The sequence below is a fragment of the Myotis lucifugus genome, unplaced genomic scaffold (assembly GCF_000147115.1).
Source record: "Myotis lucifugus unplaced genomic scaffold, Myoluc2.0 scaffold_113, whole genome shotgun sequence".
Classification (NCBI taxonomy): domain Eukaryota; kingdom Metazoa; phylum Chordata; class Mammalia; order Chiroptera; family Vespertilionidae; genus Myotis; species Myotis lucifugus.
Window position 1 is genome coordinate 3,835,672 of NW_005871161.1, and position 21,859 is coordinate 3,857,530.

At 39.3% G+C, this 21,859-nt stretch overlaps 1 protein-coding gene across 1 annotated transcript in view; it reads right to left on the bottom strand.

Annotated features, from left to right (window-relative positions):
• Positions 1-21,859, bottom strand: part of RUNX1T1 (RUNX1 translocation partner 1) — a 101,935-nt gene that overhangs the window by 51,822 nt on the left and 28,254 nt on the right. The window contains exons 2-4 of the mRNA XM_006093314.3: positions 8,378-8,515; positions 5,460-5,701; positions 1,832-1,921 (exon numbers count right to left, since the gene is read on the bottom strand). Of these exons, the coding sequence (XP_006093376.1) occupies positions 1,832-1,921; positions 5,460-5,701; positions 8,378-8,492 (447 nt within the window). The 5' untranslated portion in view covers positions 8,493-8,515. The remainder of the gene's footprint in view (positions 1-1,831; positions 1,922-5,459; positions 5,702-8,377; positions 8,516-21,859) is intronic.

Here is a 21,859-nt window from a genome sequence, read left to right on the forward strand (position 1 = left end):
TGAGGGTTACATTAGCTTAATGAAAACAAGACTTTAATGCATATTGTTAGAGCAATGTTTGAATGCACTTATTAAGGCCCGAGTTCCCACAACCATATGGTTTTTGTCATTAATGTCTCCTTTGAGAAAAAGCACTAAAATTAGAAAAAAAAAAGTTTTATCTTTGATTCCAATGATCCCAACTAAATGATATGGTAACCATATGGTGTGCAGCAGTGATAGAAGAACATGGAAGTGTCCTTGTATGCTTTTAAAATAATTTTTTGGCTGCCAACTTGACCCTGAAAGGAGCCCCCCCTCCCTTTTTTTTCTCTCCTTTTCTTTCCTTAGTTTCTTGCAAGCAAAGAAACCAGTGGTATTTGCACAGGAAATGGAATTCATATGATGAAATCTTTACAGAAAGCAACTCTCTTAGAAAACTGAAGATTCTAGACTCAACTGACATGTTAAAAAAACAATTTGCTTTTGAGAATACATGATTGTAGTAGAAGCCATTTTGGAGGGAAATACCGATACATCATACCTGTAACCTTATGTACACAATATAGAAAATAATAAAAAGAACACAATGGAAATCTGGGTTTCCATATAAAAAGATATAATTTAATGATTTGTAAATATTCTCAGAACAGAACTATCTCATTTCACTTCAACAAGAATAACAACAGGAAAGACGTATCATCCAGAAAGTTCTAATTTGGGCTCAGTTCTGACAACTTTTCTAGGTTTTTGGGTAGTTACTTGAACCTTATGTGTCTGATTTAAAAAAAAAAAAAAGATGGAACTTCACAGCAAAGGGGAAGGCGAATGAGTCTTTCTCATTTAATCAATCTGCAAAGCCTACAGTTAGGATAAAAATGGGTTTGTTCCTCTACATCAGCGGTTCTCAACCTGTGGGTCGCGACCCCTTTGGCGGTTGAAGGACCCTTTCACAGGGGTCGCCTAAGACCATCCTGCATATCAGATATTTACATTACGATTCATAACAGTAGCAACATTACAATTATGAAGTAGCAACGAAAATAATTTGATGGTTGGGTCACAACATGAGGAACTGTATTTAAAGGGCTAGAAGGTTGAGAACCACTGCTCTACATGGCATTCACTAACAACCCACTATGCCCAAGCAGTGGGCATAATTTGCTTTCCTATCAAAATTTTATTTTTCTATCAAAACTATCAATTCTTTTAGTATCAATCAGTGAAGTAACCTGCTGTCCCGGATAAACATGTCCCTTCTTTCTCTTGGAAACTCTTTTTGTGTGTTTTTTGCAGTTGCTTTACTGAAGAAGCAGTAGTTGGAGAAGGTGAAGACCAGGAAACTGAGGAATAAATACTGTTTCTAAATCACACCTCAAACGACTCTCAGACCGACATACCCTGCATCTGCCACTTACTCCCAGTTTCCTCACTGACAAAGGGGGTGAGGGCCTGCTCTTTCTATTGCATTAGGTTGTTGCAAAAATAAATTAGACGGATTTTTAAGACTCTGAAAAACTAAAAAGAAAGAACCAATCTTACATTCATTCTAAAGACAAGCAAAATGTAACTCAAAGGACCAAAACAAACAAACAAATAAACAAAGCCTTTATTCAAAGAGATTTCTCAATTCTTCTCCCAACTTAACTATTCAAAACACTCTGAATTATCATTTTAAGACTGCCTCAGAAATGACCAGAAAACCATATATATTCAGATAGTTTTCACCCAGTAAACTGAGTGAAAACACCCTTAAATTTCTGACCACCCTCCACTCCTAAAAAGAAACACTATTGTGACCTAGCAACAATATGCTCTGAAATACTTTCCAGACAAGTGAGCTGTACAATACCTTCAAGAACGGGATGACGAAAGGTCGCAGTGGGAAGTTAGTAGCTTCTTGCAGTTTGGAATGAAATTCTTCAATTGTCAAAGTAGAGTTCTGTGGAAGAAAATATGTATTATAAACACATTTGTCTCTTGGCAGGCAGTAAAAACAATGAGATTACTAAATTACCAATACGGTTAAAACACTGTAACAACCAGCAGACACACATACAGGAAGCAGTATTTTCAATATAATACCGCTGGCTTTGTAAAAAATACTGCATATTATAATTCACTGTATCACCCACCTTTTAAAATAACATCTGAAAATGAAAGGCCATAAATATGGTGCTTTGAGAATAATGTGCATACTTTTGTCAGAGAATTTTGTCTCTAAAATCATGAAGAACCTTTTAATATTACTCTTTATGGAAAACTCTTTATTTAAAAGCAGAACTGATCACATAGTGGGCCAAAGGCAAGTGTCAGAATCTCAATTCACCCCACAGGTCATGTCTGTATTTCTGCTGGTGGAAATATTCTTCTCCCGTCCTTCCATCCTTCCATTCTTCCTATGTCTACCAAAGCATCCTTGCTCAGAATGAACAGCTATGTTGGGTGGTGTGCTGCACTATTGAAGCCAAAGAAAAAGTTTGGGCCTTCTCCGATTCACTGAATCTTATAGAGGGTGAAAATATTCCCCAGTTATCAAAGATACTTCATTTAGCATAGAGGCAAGGTTTATTGCTCAACCCAAAAGAGACTACAAAATGACTCTATTCACTCTCACCTATGCCATGTAAACAAGCCCCCAATACTCGGGGTTTGTATCCTGCAATGAGTGATTTAACAGACAACAACCTATTGTAAAGGTGTTGAGTAAATTAACTATATTTGGTTCATTTTCCTTAGTCCTAGGCAGAATCACAACTGTAAACTGTAGTCTGAACTTCAAGCCTCCGATTATCCTCGTGCCTGACAAAACTGGGGCATTTGTGACCTAACAGCTTCAGAATAGTGTTCCCCTTCCTTTTCCTTTTATGATAAAATATGGGGTACCAAGTTCTAAGCTTTTCATACCCCCAAATTCAAAACATATTAACATGAAACTATGAATAAACACTAGCTTTCTATCTGTAATAATAGAGGTTAAGGGGCCCTTTTTTTTAATCTTTTATTTTGCCTCTTTATTTTCAGTTAGTAATTTTTTAAAAATTGTTAATGAATTAAATATATGGGGGTGACATGAGTTAATGAGATTATATAGGTTCAAGTATCCATTCTCATGATGCAAGATCTGTACACTGCATTGTGTGCCCAATAGCCAAAGTCAGATCATCTCCCATGACTATATATTTGGCCCCCTTTACCTTTTACTACCCCTTCCCCCCATTTTGTTTCTATGGCTCATTTTCCCAAAAGCCATTTTGGTTATGTTTTGCACATTAAAACAGTTACGAATATTTTTTCTTAACTGTCTAAATAACAGCATAATGAGATTCATTATGATTTACTACCTGAGTGCAAGTCATAGGCCTATCACAATGTGTATTTTACTTCTGCAAACCTCAGTTTCCCCACATATAAAATGTGTATAAAAATCACTACTTCAAAGGATGGTCCCAAGATTTAAATAGAATGGCTTGTGTTCAATGCCCAAAACAAAACGCATCATCTAGTCATTCACTCATTTGACAAATGTTCACTGCCTCCCTCTCATGTACAAAGCACTATTAATGTTTCCCCCTCACTTATCTCCATAAGGTTTTCAGATAAATAAAACATATCTTCAAAGTATGCCACTTAAGATGTGGAAAAATCTACTGAAGGCTACCAAATTTTTGATACATTTAAAGTTATGGAAACCGCTGTTAAAGACATATCCAATTTATAAAGCAGTTGCCAGAGGAAATGTCTACTAGTAACAACACATTTACCGTTTTCTTAATACAGTCACTGTTTTGAATTTACTTTGTGGTTCTTCCGTCTAATTGATTTAGGTGTTGAAAAGCCTATTATGCAAAACGTGAGAATGAATGAAAAGGAAAAGATAAGTGAGTGACAGAAGGAACTGCAGGAGGCTGACATTCTTCTGTCAAATTCACCTTCCTGCCTGAGGAGGACAAGGTGAAGCTGATGGACTGTGGGGAATGTGCAAGCTGTTGTTCTTAGAGTGCAGAGGAGCGGGAGACGACACTGAAAAGTTCCACATACTTTAAAAAAAAAAAAGTTGAATTGCAACATCTCTGGCCATGTGAGAGGCCGTGATTTGAAGCATGTCTACTGCCTTAGACTCTCAGCCAGACTTCTCATTTGGGAACTTCTTTGACAAAACACAACTGGTATGTCTTTGCCCTCGGTAAATCCGCGCAATAAAAATAAGTGATCTATTTCAAGAAAAAGGAAACTGCTGCCGATCTTGTGAATCTCAGTTCCACGATTAGCCCGGATACTGAAAGAACTGACGTTGTGGCTCGTAACTTGTCCGTGATTCCGTCTGCTATGGGAAAATCACCTTTCTAAATGGAAGCCCTCATGTGTATATGAAATCATGGAAATGCAAAAGTGATCTAGGGCTCTAAAAAAGGATGCCTGTTCTCATGTCTAGCGTGATAATGTATAGAATATACTATAATGTGCCTTAGTCAACACTTCTATTCTCAAGCGAATCATTTTAGTAATTATATCAAAAAAAATTGTTTTTATTCAAAAACCAGTTAATGGATGTAGGAGGTGAGGAGAGATAAATTTGGGGTGTTCTTGTTTTATGGGGACATAGGTTCCGTCTGGGGTGATGAAAAAGTTCTGGAGATGAATGGTGCTGATGGTTACACAACAGTGAATGTGCTTAATGCCACCGAACCGTATGTATACTGAGAAATCCTTAAAATGGTAAATTTTAGGTTTTATATATCTTACCACAATAAACAATTCTTAATGTGATTAGCCCTAAAAATGAAAACACATACAAAGAGAATGTTATTTGTTATAAATTCTAGTTCATCATCTAGGCCAGTGGTCAGCAAACTGCAGCTCAGCAAACCTCAGCTTGCGAGCCACATGCGGCTCTTTGGCCCTGTGAGTGTGGCTCTTCCACAAAATACCTACTTCTGCGCATGGGCCACGAAGTTTCAATTGCTCTGTACGCGCATGCCCGCACATGGTCTTTTGTGGAAGAGCCACACTCACGGGGCCAAAGAGCCGCATGAGGCTCTCGAGCCGCGGTTTGCCGACCATGGATCTAGGCTAATAAAAGTCCCCTAAAGCAACGAAGTTTAAAAGAGCACTGAATTACATGAAGTGAATCATTCACGTACCCAAAACATTTTGTCACTGTTGAAAGGCACTAGCCATGCCGGGAGGATATACTTATGGAATTTTAGACACACTACACATTTATGGCCAAGATAGCAATAAATATGCATATAGCCATATCTTCATTAGTCAAATAGTAAGAGAAACCATGGTGGGGGTGGGGGGTCAACACGCAATGCAGAATTTAAAACCTTGTTATAGAATGATCAGAGTTGGACCCAATCTCTAGCAGTAAAAACGACTAGAATAAAATACCCGTGAGAAAGGAGACTGTATTTTTCATCCCCCCATGCACTCTCCCTTACCCCAGAAAATTGGGCCGGTTTCTGTTTGCTTACCACCAGTCCTAGGACGAGGGTGCGGACTCTCTCTCCTATCTCTGGTGAAATGTCATTGCCAAACTGCTGCAGGGTAGTAAGGAACCGTTTCAGTTTACTGAGTTGCCTGGCGCCACAGGCTGGGGGCAGCTGTTGATTAGCCAGAGAAGAAGAGGAAGAAGAGGAAGGCCCATTGCTAAAGCCATTGGGCGGCGAGGGGGCACCATTCAAGGCTGTGGGTGAATGGCTTGTGCCATTAGTTACTGTCAAGAGCACAAAATCAGAGAGAAAAGGTAAACGTATAGAGAAATGCACAAGAAAATTATAACCAAGTTCCCTTCCCTTTAAGTCTAGTGAATTCTTTTTTAAAAAAACTGCTAGGTACAATATTATATTCATTTCAGGTGTAGAACCCAGTGATCAGACATTATATAACTTACAAAATGATCACCCCCAATAAATCTAGTGCCCATCTGACACCATACATAGTTATTGCAATATTACTGACTACATCCCCTACGTTGTAATTGAAAAAATTTTAAAAGAAATTATTTAAAGTTAAAAATAAATACAGCCCCACCGGCGTGGCTCAGTGGTTGGGCATGGCTCAGTGGTTGAGCATTGAACTATGAACCAGGAGGTCACGGTTTGATTCTGCATCAGGGCACATGCCCAGGTTGTGGGCTCCAGCCCCAGTAGGGGGCGTGCAAGAGGCAGCTGATCAATGATTCTCTCTCATCACTGATGTTTCTCTCTCTCCCTCTCCCTTCCTCTCTGAAATCAATAAAAGTGTTAAAACAAAACAAACAAACAAAAAGACTGTTGGAGCTTTTTTTGTAAAATGCTTTGACTTCACAGGCTCACACCGGCTCAGGTATTCTATAATTAAGTGGGTCTACTCCTCACACTGCACGAGGGTTTTCTGCACAGAAGCTGATTATAAATGGAGCCGGCTGTAGCACAGAGACAGCCCTGCCGCCCATGTGCACATATGCCAACCACCTGAAATGTTTCCAACACAGAACAAACAACACTTGGATGTCAGCCTTTGGTCACCAGCTTACATCAATGTAACAGAACTATTTCTTTCTCAGCTGCTCCCCTCCTAGAGAAAGTGTACATTTCGTGGAGACTAAATTTATCACTGGACATTTTTAATCATGTTTTATACACACAAGCTGACAGCTATGTTTATAAAAATTGGACTTTCAAGCTTTAACCTTACAACCACCCAATTAGAAGGCTATTTTCTTCCCCTCATATTTCTTAACCCCTTCTTTAGGGAAAAGCCAAAATAGATATGATAACTATCAGGGACTTATTTCAAGAAATCCAAAAGGTACATATCTATCCCATTAATAATAGTTGGCGGTAATCCGGTAAATTCATTTCTGATCATATTTACTTGAACATCAAGATGATAATCGATAACTTGGAGGCTAGAAAGATTTGCACATTTCTCCCTAAGGAAAATGTTGATTTTACGTTAAGTCAATTAATTTGACAAATTGATTTTTCCCAAACACATTTTTAAATATAATTTTGATAAACTATTCCCAACAATAGTTTGAAGATATTTTAAGTACACTATTATTCTTTTTTTTAAATAAAAAAAAAAAGGTCTCTTGTCCTACATGAGTACCAAAGCAACCTGTCAAGAAATGACAGCTCTCTAGGACTTCTCACGGGAGACATATGCCTATCACTATGGTTTTGGATAACAACAAAACAAATACAAGATGACAGGGCTACAACTTGGCACTGCTGCGGCCTCCTACTCCTTACACGTTTGGAAAGGCCTTTCAAATGGCAATGCCACTCTGCATACACAGTCTGGGCTGTGTGTTTTGTCCATCCTTTCCAATCCCATGAATCTATTCTTGCCTGGTATTTTTTATGCGTGTAGATTTAATGGCACATCGTCTATCCATACTATTATCTGCAATATAGTTTTGTGTGTGTGTTTTTTTTCTCACAAATCCTTGACAACAATTTTAACCAACACTTTGAGACAGATGAAAACAAAGCTACCTGCTATCCCTACTATAATATACAGGAAAGAAAGGAAAGTTGAGATTCTGTCAGAATATTCCGTCCTTTCCTGCATGACACAAAAAGCAATACTCTCCACTGATTCAGAACAGGGGACCTGAGCCAAAATGGAATGTAGTCTGACAGTTTCACGCACTGGCTGGTTTGGCGCAGTGGGTAGAGCGTCAGCCTGTGGACTGAAGGGTCCCGGGTTCGATTCCAGTGAAGGGCACATGCCTGGGTTGCGGGCTCAATCCCCAATGTGGGGCGTGCAGGAGACAGCTGATCAATGATTCTCTCATCATTGATGTTTCTTGCTCTCTCCCTCTCCCTTCCTCTCTGAAATTAATAAAACTATGTTTAAAAAAAAAAGCCTGACAGTTTCAGGACAAGAAAGATGCTCCTTATTTCAGAAAGATTTCTGTATACAACTGTTGCATAAAGTCATTTTGTGTGTGTGTCTAAACATTACATTTTAAACATAAATCCTAAAAATGTTAGATTTTAAAGTGATTTGTAAATAATAGAAGAAAACAGTATTAGAAGACCAGATGTAACCTGAATTATTACATGTTCCAAGTCAAAATGAACAGACTACAATAAGAAGCTCCACATTAAGTCAAATTAAAAGTTACAGTGGTAACATCTCGAGTTACAGACCAAACGTAGTGTTCTTCACTCACGGAGATGTTAGCAAAATACATTTCTGAAGCAAGCACAAAAGACAGGCAAATACTGCCATCCCTACAAATTATACTTATGATACAACACATCTGTACTCAATACCTCACTGGAAAATAAATGATTTTTTCTTGCTTCATTTCTGCATAATTCATTGATGCTGGATCTTCTTTTAAGTTTTACTTGCAGAAAAACTTTCAAACTTCAAAATGAAAACGCCTACTCACACGTTGTTGGTGTAAATGAACTGGTTCTCGGGGCTCCTTGAGTTGTCGGGGGCGGTGGCATCGTGGGAGGAGTCAGCCTGGACGGAGTCTTCACATCCACAGGTGAGTCTGGCATCGTGGAGTGTTTCTCAGTCCGATCTGGAGGGTGCCACCGGGAACATGTTACTTTCTCAAGCACCTCAGTGTTCTAAGTGGGGGACTCACCGTTTTTACAAGCAAGTAAACACAAGAAACCCATCACCTTCTATCCATCAAACAAGGCTCATCTACTGACGTTGAAATCAGGACTTTATCATCCAGACCCCACTGACGTGGGTGGGTGCAGCTCAGATGACAGGGCCTCGTTTGTACCTGGGTGACTTTACGTCCTATCGTTATTTCTAGGGTGGGCACAGGCTCCCTTGTTAGTGTTATAAACAACAGCGCAACTTCACTCAAGGCAGGAGCCAATATTCGCAAGAGGTAAAAAAATAGAAGAGGAAGACAGCAATGAACCCCTCCGCCCGCTTCGAAATAACACCCATATAAAGTTCTGTTCTGTAGATGAAATACTGGGAGGAGCCAGCGATGTTCATAACACCGCTCACCCCCTTTCCACACTGAGTTTCCTGGCCTGTTGGATGACGCAGAGTACGTCTCCATGACACAGATCTCACATCAATGTTTTCTGCCCTGTTTGAAAAATCACCGCTCCCTCAATGGCATATGTCACACAACGAAGTTAAGCTGTTATTTACGTAGACTTTGTGAGTTTATGACCCACCGCTTCAAAAACATGAGGCCAATATTTCAATTAACAATCGCAGGTAGAGTCAGAATAAAAAAGTCCCACATTGAGAATTAAAAAGAACTAAAGACCTTCCATATGTTTTTCATGAGCAGGTGACAGATATGGAGAAGTTTTCTGATTACCCAATAATGAACATTTGCTCAGGCCTGTTTTCTACTGAGTACACTCTTTTCTTGGAATGTTAAACTTTTCTTCCTCAGTCTAATCTCTTTATCAAATCTCCAGTAAAAAAAAAAATATAGAAGTTTCTGTTTGTTTCTTTAGATCCAATTTTTCTCAAACATGTGTAGAGATGTTCTCACACACACACACACACGTACACACACATACATACAAACATGTTTAATGTTTAAGGCACCTTTTTCAGCCTTAGATACAGATATTTCGCACTCTATGAGTTTTTGAAAAGTAAAATAACACAGACTATTGGTAAAGAATGGGCCTTTAAAAATATTATAACCATATGGGTACAGAGTTAATGACTCAAAATAACTGAAAGGTCAATTATTAAAAGAAAATGGAAGGCCCAAATTACTACTCTGACCATTCTAAAACTACCTCCCCTTTATTCACAGCAGATTCCTAAGACTTGAGTTGCCATAGGACACAATATTTAAATGTTGAAATTATGTTAATGCCATGCTGGGGGAGGTGTAATAAAAGAAAGACCAATATCATCCTCCTCCTCCTCCTCCTCCCCCTCCTCCTCCTCATCGTTCTCAGAAGAGCCCTCTGACAGAGGATCTATCTGGTTAGTAGTATCAGGGCCTCTGGTTGAGTAACGAAGAATGTCGCTGTAGTGAATGAGTGCTCTGAGTGAGGTGATGGCAAAGACACCGCTGGAGAGCACTCCCACCTTTGTCTTACTGCTAAAAATAGCCTTCATATTGCTTTTCCACATTATTGAAAAACCAGCATCAGTAACCCTAGCCGGTGGTGCTCAGTGGTTAGAGTGATGGCCTGCGCACCCCCGGACGAACGCGGGTCCCATTCCCAGTTAGGTTAAGGGCATGTACCTACGTTACAGGTTTCATACCTGGCCCCAGTCAGGGCACATGCGGGAGGCAACCAATTGATGTATCCCTCTCACATGGATGTTTCTCTCTTCCTTCTCTCTCTCTCTCTCTCTCTCTCTCCCCCCTTCGCTCTTCCTCTACCTCCCTTTCACTCTCTAAAAATCAATGGAAAAAAACATCCTGGGACGAGGATTCACAAACAAGCAAGAAAAGGCTCAGTAAATCAATTATTCTAGAACAATACAGAAGCTAGGCAGGTTTCGAACCACTTCTTTACTAGTTAAATTCATTACACAGTCTACTCACCTCAACCAACCTCAGCAACAGGGACTACACAGCTGCCTGCTGATGTTGCAGCTGAGGGAAAAGGTGCGGCAGCACATACGAGTCGCCCTAAATAAAGGCAACTATTCCTGTTATGCCCAGGAAGGAGGGATAAGGGGGGCCGGCCAGAGTCAGCTGGGAGATAACAGTGGGAACTGCGGGTCCATCTGGTTTTCATTCTGCTAACACTCACGCTGAACTGTTAGAGAAGCCAGGCCAGACACACAAGGGAAGCACAGCCGGAGAAAGGAGGAGCAGGAGGAGGGGGGTGGGGGAGCGGGAATAATGAAAAAGTCCAGTAGTGAAAGGAAAGGAGAAGAAAGAGAGGGAAGACCCAAACAGGGAGGAAAGAGCCCGAAGAGGGAGAAACGTGCCCTGGACAGCTTCGTTTACCTCCGGAGCTAAAAGCCAGGCCTTAGAGGACACAGACCCCACCTTACTTAACTTGACCTGATTCTTGAGCAATGCCTACGCTTGAAAATATACCTTAAACCCATATTTTTTATTTTTTTAATAAGAAAAAAAGAGAAATAAACTACAAAGATGACAATGGGTTTCCCTTTCAAACTTTAGATTATCTTTGTCCTTCTGAATTCATCTGTCCAGTGTTAGGAAAAAATTGATATATCATAATTTTTATTTGAAAACGTTTTGATGATGTGTCTTGGTCCGTATTTGCAACATAACTCTCTCCAGGAGATCATCATCGTCATCAAAGGTAGGCAAATGATTTTAAATTCTTGAAATGCCATCCATATTTTAGGAACAATAACAAGTAAGCCAATGCATAGCAAATCGCCACAACTTCTAACGGGAACGTATACATTCGAACTGGAATCCATGTGGAGCTCTAAGCATTTGACATGAGCCAAATTTCTGAGATGGTTAGCTTTACTCTGATCAAATGGAGTTCCAACCCAGAGGTCCTACAAACTTAGACAAAGTGGGAGCATATGGAACTCATTCTGGGCTGTTCGGTGCAATCAAGCCAGGATGGAGATAGATGGTGAAATAACCAGTCAGGCCTAACCCTTACACACACACAGAACTCTCTGGAGTCAAAAGATTTCAAATAAATTCAGAAAATGTGTTTCAAGTATGCTGAGTTCTGTTGCATTTGTTTTGAATTAAAAAAACATTCTGAAATATATATGCTTGTAATTTTTATAGCAAACAGTAAAAAAAAGCTGATTTAACCACAGAAGCATTTCACTCCATTTCAAATTAGAAGATATACTAAAACCAATATTGTTGTAATGTTTCTTATGTAGTTTTTAAGTGCTTGAAAGTACATTGTTCTTGTACGTAATTTCTATTTTTGGTTGCTGTAGGAGAATGCTGACATTTATTGAAGGATTGTTTTCTACTAAGTATATCCTTCTCTTGATATTTTAAACTTTTTTTCCTCAAGCTAATAATCTCTTTATCAAATGATAAAAGAAAAACCATTTCTATCAGATCGGCAAGTATGTATAATCAAAAGAACTGACTTCACTTTTACCTTAATGATTCACACCACTTCTAAACAAGATTTTCCATATGTGGTTATTTCAACCCATATGGCATCTATCCAACACATATGTACTAAAGATGGCCGATGCATAGAAGAAAGTGTGGCATATATAAATACATTACGGATACCATTTCAATGTCAGGGTCTTCGAGAAGTGGTATGTTTTCCATTTCCTTTTTTTTTTTTTAAGTAAAAGGGAAAAGGTATGTCATAATCTACCCTGACACTTATTTTACTTTTAGTTAGTTCAAATAGTTCCAGACATGTTTTTAAAGTATAAAGAATAGGCATTCTACATTTCCCCTGTTTACATACCACTCAAGAGATGATTAGTGTGAAAAGACAGAAAGTTCAGTATTGGTAGATTGTATATCTTTTTCCATCAGAGTTTGTTATGTCAATTAGGATATCTATGCCTCAGGGGTGTTATGGATTGAGGAACCTCTTGGTCAGCTAGTAGGTAGTCCAGAGTTAGTCCTATTGGAATAAGTATTAGTTAAGAAAGCTAGAAGGTATACACTAAAGAGGATGAATCCCAAGTGGACCAAAACACTACTAAATGAAAAAGAGAAGACAATTAGGGGAGAAAAACACTGGGTATAGAATTTCATTTTTATTTCTCCAGAAAATATGGCAAACATAGTTCTGACAATACAGTCATTTAGCGACTCCAGTGTTTGGGTGTGAGATATTCCAAGAGACTAATGGAGACCAGATGGTGGCCAGCCAGGCCCCACAATGATGCCATCTTATTTCCCTGAGAGCACTCCTGGTAATGTTCATTCCTGCTCAGAACCCTTCACAAAACAATGCCTGAGAATAAAAGGGAAATGCTAACATTTTAAACATGGCAAAGTTATAAAGTGGGAGAATATTTGGCATAATAGGAGAATTGCTAGGTTCCAAATGTAGACTCAACAATTAGTAGTAAGGCCTCAGGCAAGGTAGTTATCCTGAACCTCAATCCCTCATAAGAAGAATAGGAATACAGCCTGGCTGGAGTGGCTCAGTTGGTTGAGCATCATCCTGTGCACCCAAAGGTTGCTGGTTCGATTCCCGATTAGGACATATACAGATTACAGATTCAACTCCCAGTCAGGCATGTACGAAAGGCTACAGAAGGCAGCCGATTGATGTTCTCTCTCTCGTCCTCTAAACTAGTTCTCAGATAAGGATTAACACACACACACACACACACACACACACACACGAATAGAAACACACCCCTCTCTACCTCTTCAAGAGGTAGTACAGTGTCCAACATGTGTGAGCTTCTCTGTGATCCATTCACAGCTTTATTTCCAATGTCTTTCCCCTGACATTATGCTCTATTTATATGCACCTTGGTATTCCCTGGTTTTTCTGCCTTTCTTTTCCATGCTGTTGTTTCTTTCATCTAAAAGGACCTGTCCTATCTTACGCATCCTTCATTACCACATCATTTTATAGCTTTCCCCAGTTTCCCGAGGCACCAACCACATCATGCTTCCTCTGACTATCCTTTAAAATTTACCAGAGTAGCCCGGCTGGCATGGCTCAGTGGTTGAGCATCAACCTATGAACCAGGCGGTCACAGTTTGATTTCCCGTCTGGGCACACGCCCAGGTTGTAGGCTCAATCCCCAGCGTGGGGCGTGCAGGAGGTAGCTGATCAGTGATTCTCTCTCATCATTGATGTTTCTATCTCTCTCTCCCTCTCCCTTCCTCTCTAAAATCAATATATATATATGTGTGTGTGTATATATATATTTAGAAAAATAAAAAATAAAATTTACCACAGTAAATTTTACAACAGTTACATATGTGTATTATACACTCAAATAACCCAATCAGTAATAATAGCAGACACCTTGATGGCAATTTTTTTAAATGCCTCCTTAGGAAGCATCTAAAATAACTGTAATCATAAGCAGGATGGTCACATTCCTAACTTTTACAAATCCATTGCTGGTATCATAGCCAGTTCAAAGATATCAACCTGAATTTCACGGCAAAAGACAAATACACAACCATCAGCAGCATATAAACATATAATGAGAATGAAATGTGGGTAATAAGGGGAAAATACTGGAGACCTGCAATTCATTTCTACTCTGTGACTAACTTATTATGTAGTTTGAGGAAAGTGTAAAAATGACCTGTTGTTACTTCATGTCTCATCATAGGTATTTTATGAAGGTTGTTACTTCTCAAACATAAATCTGGTTTTATCTATTCCATGATTTAAAAGATTTGGGGAGTATCCCATTGTCCACAGAATAAAATATAAACTCTTTATCTTAGTTATGTACTAACACCGTTGAGTTCCTACTCACCTCTCTCCTCTTCCTGGACAACCCCGATTTCGTTCAGGCACACAATTTTTGGGGGCGGACCCTCCTCGTTTTACACTAATAAGGTTATCACATTTCTTTTGTCAGCAACAGGTTTCAGAGTTGGGTGTTGTCCTCTGCTTCTGGACAATGGCTCATGAGGGGGCGTCTATGGAAGAGGGTCTAGGAAAGACTTCTTTGCTCTCTAAACCCAAGGAGGAAAGCTCCCTCTTCTTCTGATGTTGTACCTGTGAGTGATTCCTTCACTTCACTTCTCTGGAGTTTATTCTTCTTACATATAAAATTAAGCATCTTTTTGGCCTCAATAATCTTTTGGAAAAGCTAATATTCTCTGGGTTTTTTCTCCAGGTATAATCATCCCAAACACAAAGAAGACTATGCAGAGAACATACATCTGACAATAAAGTGAGCACAAATAAAATTTTTTTTGAGGTTGGTAATTATGAGCCAGATTTCCCCTGTTCACATAAATGTCTAAGTCCACAGTATATACCCGCATATAAATTTTTTCATAAACATTAAAATTAGCATGTATACCTTGTTTTCAAATACATTTTCAATCCTCATTCCTAAATCTCCATCAATGATTTAGCTATAAAATAACCATACCAAGGCCCAACTGTCCCTGTTCAGTTACCATCAAAACATTCACTTTCATAGCCCAGGTCGAAAGAGTGGTCTACACTCACTTTCTCTGCTCCCTCGTTTCCTATTCCATCTTATACCTACTTGGAGTGGAGACCCAGAACTACCTAGAAAGTTTCCCTCCCCCTAACGGGACCTGCCATACCCTATAGCAGCGGTTCTCAACCTGTGGGTTGCGACCCCTTTGGCAGTCGAAAGACCCTTTCACAGGGGTCGCCTAAGACCATCCTGCATATCAGATATTTACATTATGATTCATAACAGTAGCAACATTACAATTATGAAGTAGCAATGAAAATAATTTTATGGTTGGGGGTCACAACATGAGGAACTATATTTAAAGGGCCAGAAGGTTGAGAACCACTGCCCTATAGTCTCATAAATATCTTGGGAGCCACTGATGTTCTTTCATGAGCTTGCATCCAGGATATTAGCAACTGGCCCAGGCACACCACACAGTCCAAAATGGGTGATTTCAGCCATTCCCTAAGACTCTGATATTCAGAATTGATAAAAACAAACAAACAAACAAACAAACAAAAAAACACACAATCCCACTCCAGAGGTAGAAGACTGCACTATTTATTGTCCTCCTCCATATCTAGAAAGCAGTCTTTAGTGAAAAAGAATGTCACTAACAGGCATAAAGAAGCAGAGAGAAATGGCAAGAGATGATCTTGATAGCGTGAAGTCAAGGTCCCCATTTTACTGGATCCTACGGGCTGGGTGCATCATTCAAATTCCTGCAATTTGTATCTTCCAAGCCATCTACAGAACCTAGTCAACCAACCCTTCCTTTACCTGAAACCTAGTTTGAGGTGACTTGAAACCAAAGAATCCAGACTAAAACAACCCTGGAATATAGTAGCATCAACGTATCCTAACCCAACTCTAATTAAAATTCTTCTCAGTTATCTCTTCATTATTAATCCAAAAGGACTTGTATGCTTTAGCTGGTATCTCTGTAGCATCTGACACTGTTCACCACTTCCTCCTTCTTAAAACATTATTGTACCCAGAATTCCCGTCATTCCAACACTTTCCTCATTTTTCTCAGGCCTTTCTGGCTTCTCCTTCTCAGTCTAGTCTCTCTTATTGGCTCACCTTCACCTCTAGGATAACTTCTGATAACTATTTTCTCCCCATGTTATTTCATAGTTCTTTAAATTTTCATTTTCTACCTTTTTCTTAGTGACTTCATTTGTGCTGAGATGGTCACGCCATGGCCATAATGTGGATAACTTTACCTGTAAATATAGCCTGTAACACCCTTTCAAGTTCTAGACTCAAATATCCACCTGTTTTGTTAACTCCAGCTTCCACAGCATTTAGAAGAGTACCCGAAATAGCAGGCATTTAATAAAGATTTGTTGAATGAATATATGAAGAAAATAAGCAAGGAAGAAAGCAAAGCTAGTTTCTATAAAACAGCTAGGGACATATTAGTGACTCTATGGTTATTAACTAGAGTGGGACGAAGGATTGAATAAGGCATACTGGATAAATGCTAAAAGCACCCCTCACAATGAGGTATCACCTCACACCAGTCAGGATGGCTATCATGAATAAATCAACAAACAATATAAGTGCTGGAGAGAATGGAGAAAAGGGAACCCTTATGCACTGTTGGTGGGAATGCAGATTCGTACAGTCACTGTGGAAAGCAGTATGGAGGTACCTCAAAAAATTAAAAATGGAACTGCCTTTGACCCATAAACCCCACTTCTGGGAATTTAAATGAAGAAACACAAAAGAATATATGCACCCCTATGTCCACTGCAGCGTTATTTACAATAACCAAGATTTGGAAGCAGCCCAAGTGTCCACCAGTAGATGAGTGGCTAAAACAGCTACGGTACCTTTACACAATGGAATACTATGTGGCCGTAAAAGGAAGAAAATGTTACCTTTTGTGGAAGCATGGATGGACCTGGAGAAAGTTAGCTAAGTGAAATAAGCCAGTCAGAGAAAGACCAGTACCATGTGATTTCATTCATATGTGGAATTTAATAAACAACCTTAACTAACAAGCAAAACAGAGACATTCATTTCTGAGAGAAGAGGCAGAGAGCTCTGGTGAGAGGGGGTTTTGGGAAGGTAAAGGGATTGAGCAAAAAGGAGAAAAAAACTCATGGACATAGACAACAGTGTGGTAACTGCGGCGGGGGGAAGGGGTGGAAAGAAGGGGAAAGAGGGTATTGGGGGGATAAATGGTGATGGAGGGGAAAAATCATGATACCAAACCTCTCCATGTTTAGAATTGAAAACAGGATGTATGAAATAAAGAACATTTAAAATATTGTTGAATTCAGACTGTTGGCCACTCTTGCCCACCAATAACCACAAATTTTAAACTCATAAAGTAATCTCAATATCTTGCCTACCAAAAATAAATAAATCACAACAAAGATGCAAACAAAAAACACAGCAGGAAGAATTCATTTTGAAAAAAACATTTTAGCTAATGTTTCGAGAGTTTAACCTCACAAGTAATTTTTTATTAAAATAAGATATGCTTTTTCATCTAACAGCCTGATAGACATTTTATGATAATACTAGAGGCCCGATGCACAAAATTCGTGCAAGAGGCTCGGGCCTCGCAGCCCCTCACAGCCCAGCTTCATCTGGTCGTTCTGCTGTTCAGTCTAATTAGCATATTAGCTCTTTATTATATAGGATAATTTTCAACTCTCTATCTTTGGTGTTTAAAACTCTCTATCTCTGGTGTTTAAACATAGTAGGTCATAAAAGTTTGTTGCATTAATAAACCATTTTTATTCAATTATCAAGATGTACATTCTACCCCCATTTACTATATACTATAATCATTAGATATAATGCAATCCCGATAGAAATATCAATATAACGATCATCCATTTGCTAAGAATCAGTTATATTTCATATAGCACTTGAGATGTCATCTCTGAGTGTATGAAGAATTATAACGGGGAGAAAACCAAACCAAATATGGATGGAAAACTCCAAAGAGCACCCCATGTACAAACAAAAATGTTGCTTGCTAGAGAGCTGTAAGATCATTTCCAAAAACACAAACTTCTTGAAGCTATTTGTCAGATAAATTAACCACAAAAGTAATACATGTCTAAATACAAACAAAACTGTGCTCCATCAAGGTTCACCACCACAGTAACTTGTTACTAACAATAACTTAGGATTAGGATATATCCAAAATCATCCTTATAATATCACTACTACTACTTCCTTAAAAAGCAAAGTGGTAGAATTTTTGGAACATGGAAAACACTACCATAGAAGTCCACTATGATTGTAAATAACTACATTCCTTGAGTAGCAGTAAAAAAAAAAAAAAGTGGGAACCTTGTTTCTTGAATTTAATTCGTTCCAGAAGGCTGTTCGAAAACTGAATCATTTTTTCCCATTAGAAACAATGTAAATTGAATTAATCTGTTCCAGACCCCCAAATGATTCCCTGTTTTGTTTTTAAATATATTTTATTGATTTTTACAGAGAGGAAGGGAGAGGGATAGAGAGTTAGAAACATCAATGAGAGAGAAACATCGATCAGCTGCCTCCTGCACACGCACTACTGGGGATGTGCCCACAACCAAGGTACATGCCCTTGACCGGAATCAAACCCGGGACCCTTCAGTCCGCAGGCTGACGCTCTATCCACTGAGCCAAACCGGTTAGGGCATGAGTCCCTGTTTTAATCTTTTCATATATAATACATGTCTAATGTACTGTCTAATCTATAAATAAACATTTTAAAAACAAAAAAAGGACAATGAAATGTAAATTTGACAAAAAGGAAAGGAAATGTATAATAAAAAATGAAAATTTAATAATAATAAGCAGCAACAAAAGCAAAAAGACACACAAAAATATTCACAGTACAATATCCTGAGATTTTAACAGTGGTAAACTGACTCATACTCACACATTCTCTCCTTTGTTTGTTGCCTGAGAAACTTGTGACTGACCAAATAGCTATCATCATGAAAGGGTTGTCAGGTTGAGAAGCGAATTGTTTGAGATGGGAGACAATTTAGAATCAAGGTTTGACCGTATTGGGGATCATATTTAAGTGCCTTTCCCTTCTCAAAAGCACTGGCCAAAATACCTCAAGCAAGTTACTGAAGCCTTATAAACCATTTCACATATTCTTATCTAAATCTTCTTTCTCTGAAAAACAATAACTTACTTTTACAAACTTAGACTTGCAAGAAAACACTAGACCTTGTCCTGGTAGATAATATCTTCTCTCTGCTTGAGCTGACTATATGCAAAATTATGAAGTCAGGCCCAGCCAGTGTGCCTCAGTGGTTGAGCGTCAACCTATGAACCAGGAGGTCACGGTTCAATTCCTGGACAGGGCACATGCCCGGGTTGTGGGCTCGCTCCCCAGTAGGGGGCGTGCAGGAGGCAGCCGATCAATAATTTTCTCTCATCATTGGTGTTTCTCTTTCTCTCTCTCTCCCGCCCTTCATCTCTGAAATAAATACAAATATTAAAGAAAAAATGGTGAACTGTGTTAAATATATATATATGTGCATATATCCAGAAAAATGTATCTTCAGTGTGCCCCTGTTCTCCTTTGTTAGTACCTCCCTCTAGTCTTCTCACCCCCAAGAAATCTGGAGCTCTTCTCCTGCCTCTTAGCTAAAGATTAAATTTTGACACCCACCTAGTCCCAAGGTCAGAAGCTTCAGATCTGTCCCAGAAGTCTACTTCTGGACTAAAGTTGCAGTAATAATTTAAAATAATTCATATAAAGATGGTGACTAATAATGGTGGCTACACACACACACACACACACGCACACACACACACTCACACTTTTCCTCATGGGCTAATGAATCAGAATGATCTGAGTTGAGGGGAGGAGAAGGGTATAGGAAATGCACAGAGAAATACCACCCAATGATGAAGGGAATATATTCTTATATATTCCCTTCTGCCCCACTCTGAATACATTACTAGGTGTCAATAACAGCTGCCCTTCCAGGTAATATCCCTTTAACAAACAAACATAGTCCCTCTCTGCCTTAACGTGAAGAAGGATCTGGTGTAGGTCTAATACAGGGCCTTCAGGAATCAAGGAAGTTCAGCGGAAAAGACAACAGTTCCAGGCAGTTATCTACTCATAGATATCATCCAATGCCTGTGGAGTGTCTATTTATGAATTAGATAAATATCAGGAAAAAAATAACTATTTTCCTTGTCCCTCTCTAAGTGCTCAGCTCATTTTCACCGTTTCTGTTTGAACATCAATGTCACCTCCTCAGAGCAGCAAGCCTTCCCTGGCCATCCAATGAAAAGCAGGTTTCCCTCCCCTTTGCTTGCTTCCTCCCCCCAACACTTGGAAAACGCAAAACTCTCTTTCATCCTTCTCCTTGGAGTTAGGGGGCTCCCACCCAGAGCATGGCTGCATCCCAACCCCAGCATAGTGTCTGGCACAGAAGTTCCTCAAAAGATCTGCTGAAACAAATAAAGACGATGAGATTCTAACTTTCAACAGGGCAAGGATAAAATGTGAGCTGGTTATAACATCAGTCAGGAAAGAAACAGGGAGGTGTCATGAGCCAGAAAACACAAAGGGAGGTTCATCACCATGAGTTCATCCTGAGGTCAAGGTTAGATGTGTGGTGTAAGAAAGCAAAGAAGAAAAGCGTAAGGAGACACAGAAAATGAAGAAGAATTTCCACACGGAATGAGCCTGAGGACCTCCAGCCTTAGGGCCCAGACGTGAGGCAAGAAAGTCATCAAAGGCGGGACGCCAGCAGCATGGCAGCAGGAGAAAACCTCCAGGTCTCTTCCCTCCAAGTCACAGGTTGGGCAGCTATAATCCAACAAAGGACGCCTTGCTCACCACACAAACATGGACTAAAAAACGAAACCCAAATATTTGCTGCCTTTACAAAACCCATCTCAGCTGCAAAGACAAACATAGACTCAAAGTGAGGGGGTGGCAGATGATACCCCAAGCAAATGGCATCCAGAGAAAGCAGGTGGAGCCATTCTTTTTTAATCCTCACCAGAAGATATGTCTTTTTTATTGATTGGAGAGAGAGGAGAAGGGGAGGGAGGAAGAGAGAGAGAGGAAGACATCAACATGGGAGAGAAACATGGATTGGTTGCATCCTGCATGCGCCCCAACCAGAGATCGAACCCACAATCTAGATATGTGCCCTGAGCGGGAATCGAATCTGCACTCTTTTGGTGCATGGGACAATGTTCCAACCAACTGAGCCACCCAGCTGGGCCAGGTCTAGCCATTCTTATATCAAACAAAATAGATTTCAAGATAAAAAAGGTATCAAGAAACAATGGTGGATACTTTATAATGATAAAGGGGACACAATATCAAGAAGATAACACTTACTTATATATATGCACCCAACCCAGGAGTACAAATTATATAAAGTAATTAATAACAGAAGACACTGACAAAAGTACAATTATTGTAGAGGACTTACATAACCCATTGACAGCAATGGGTAGACCATCCAAATAGAAAATATCAGTCCTAAATGACACGTAAGCCTAAATGGGCATAATTGATATTTAAAGAGCTTTTCAACCCTTTAACAGCAGAACACACATTCTTCTCTAGAGAATGTTGGACATTCTTATGGACAGACCATATGTTAGGTCACAAAACTGGTCTCAAAAAATTTTAAGAAGATTCAGATCATACCAAGCATAGTATCTGACCACACACTTTGAAAATAGAAATTACTGCAAAAACAAAGCTGGGAAAACCACAAATATGTGGAGTTTAAACAACATGTGACTGAATAGTGACTAGGTCAAAGAAGAAATAAAAGAGATAAAAAGATGCATAGAGATGAATGAGAATAACAATTCAACATATCAAAAA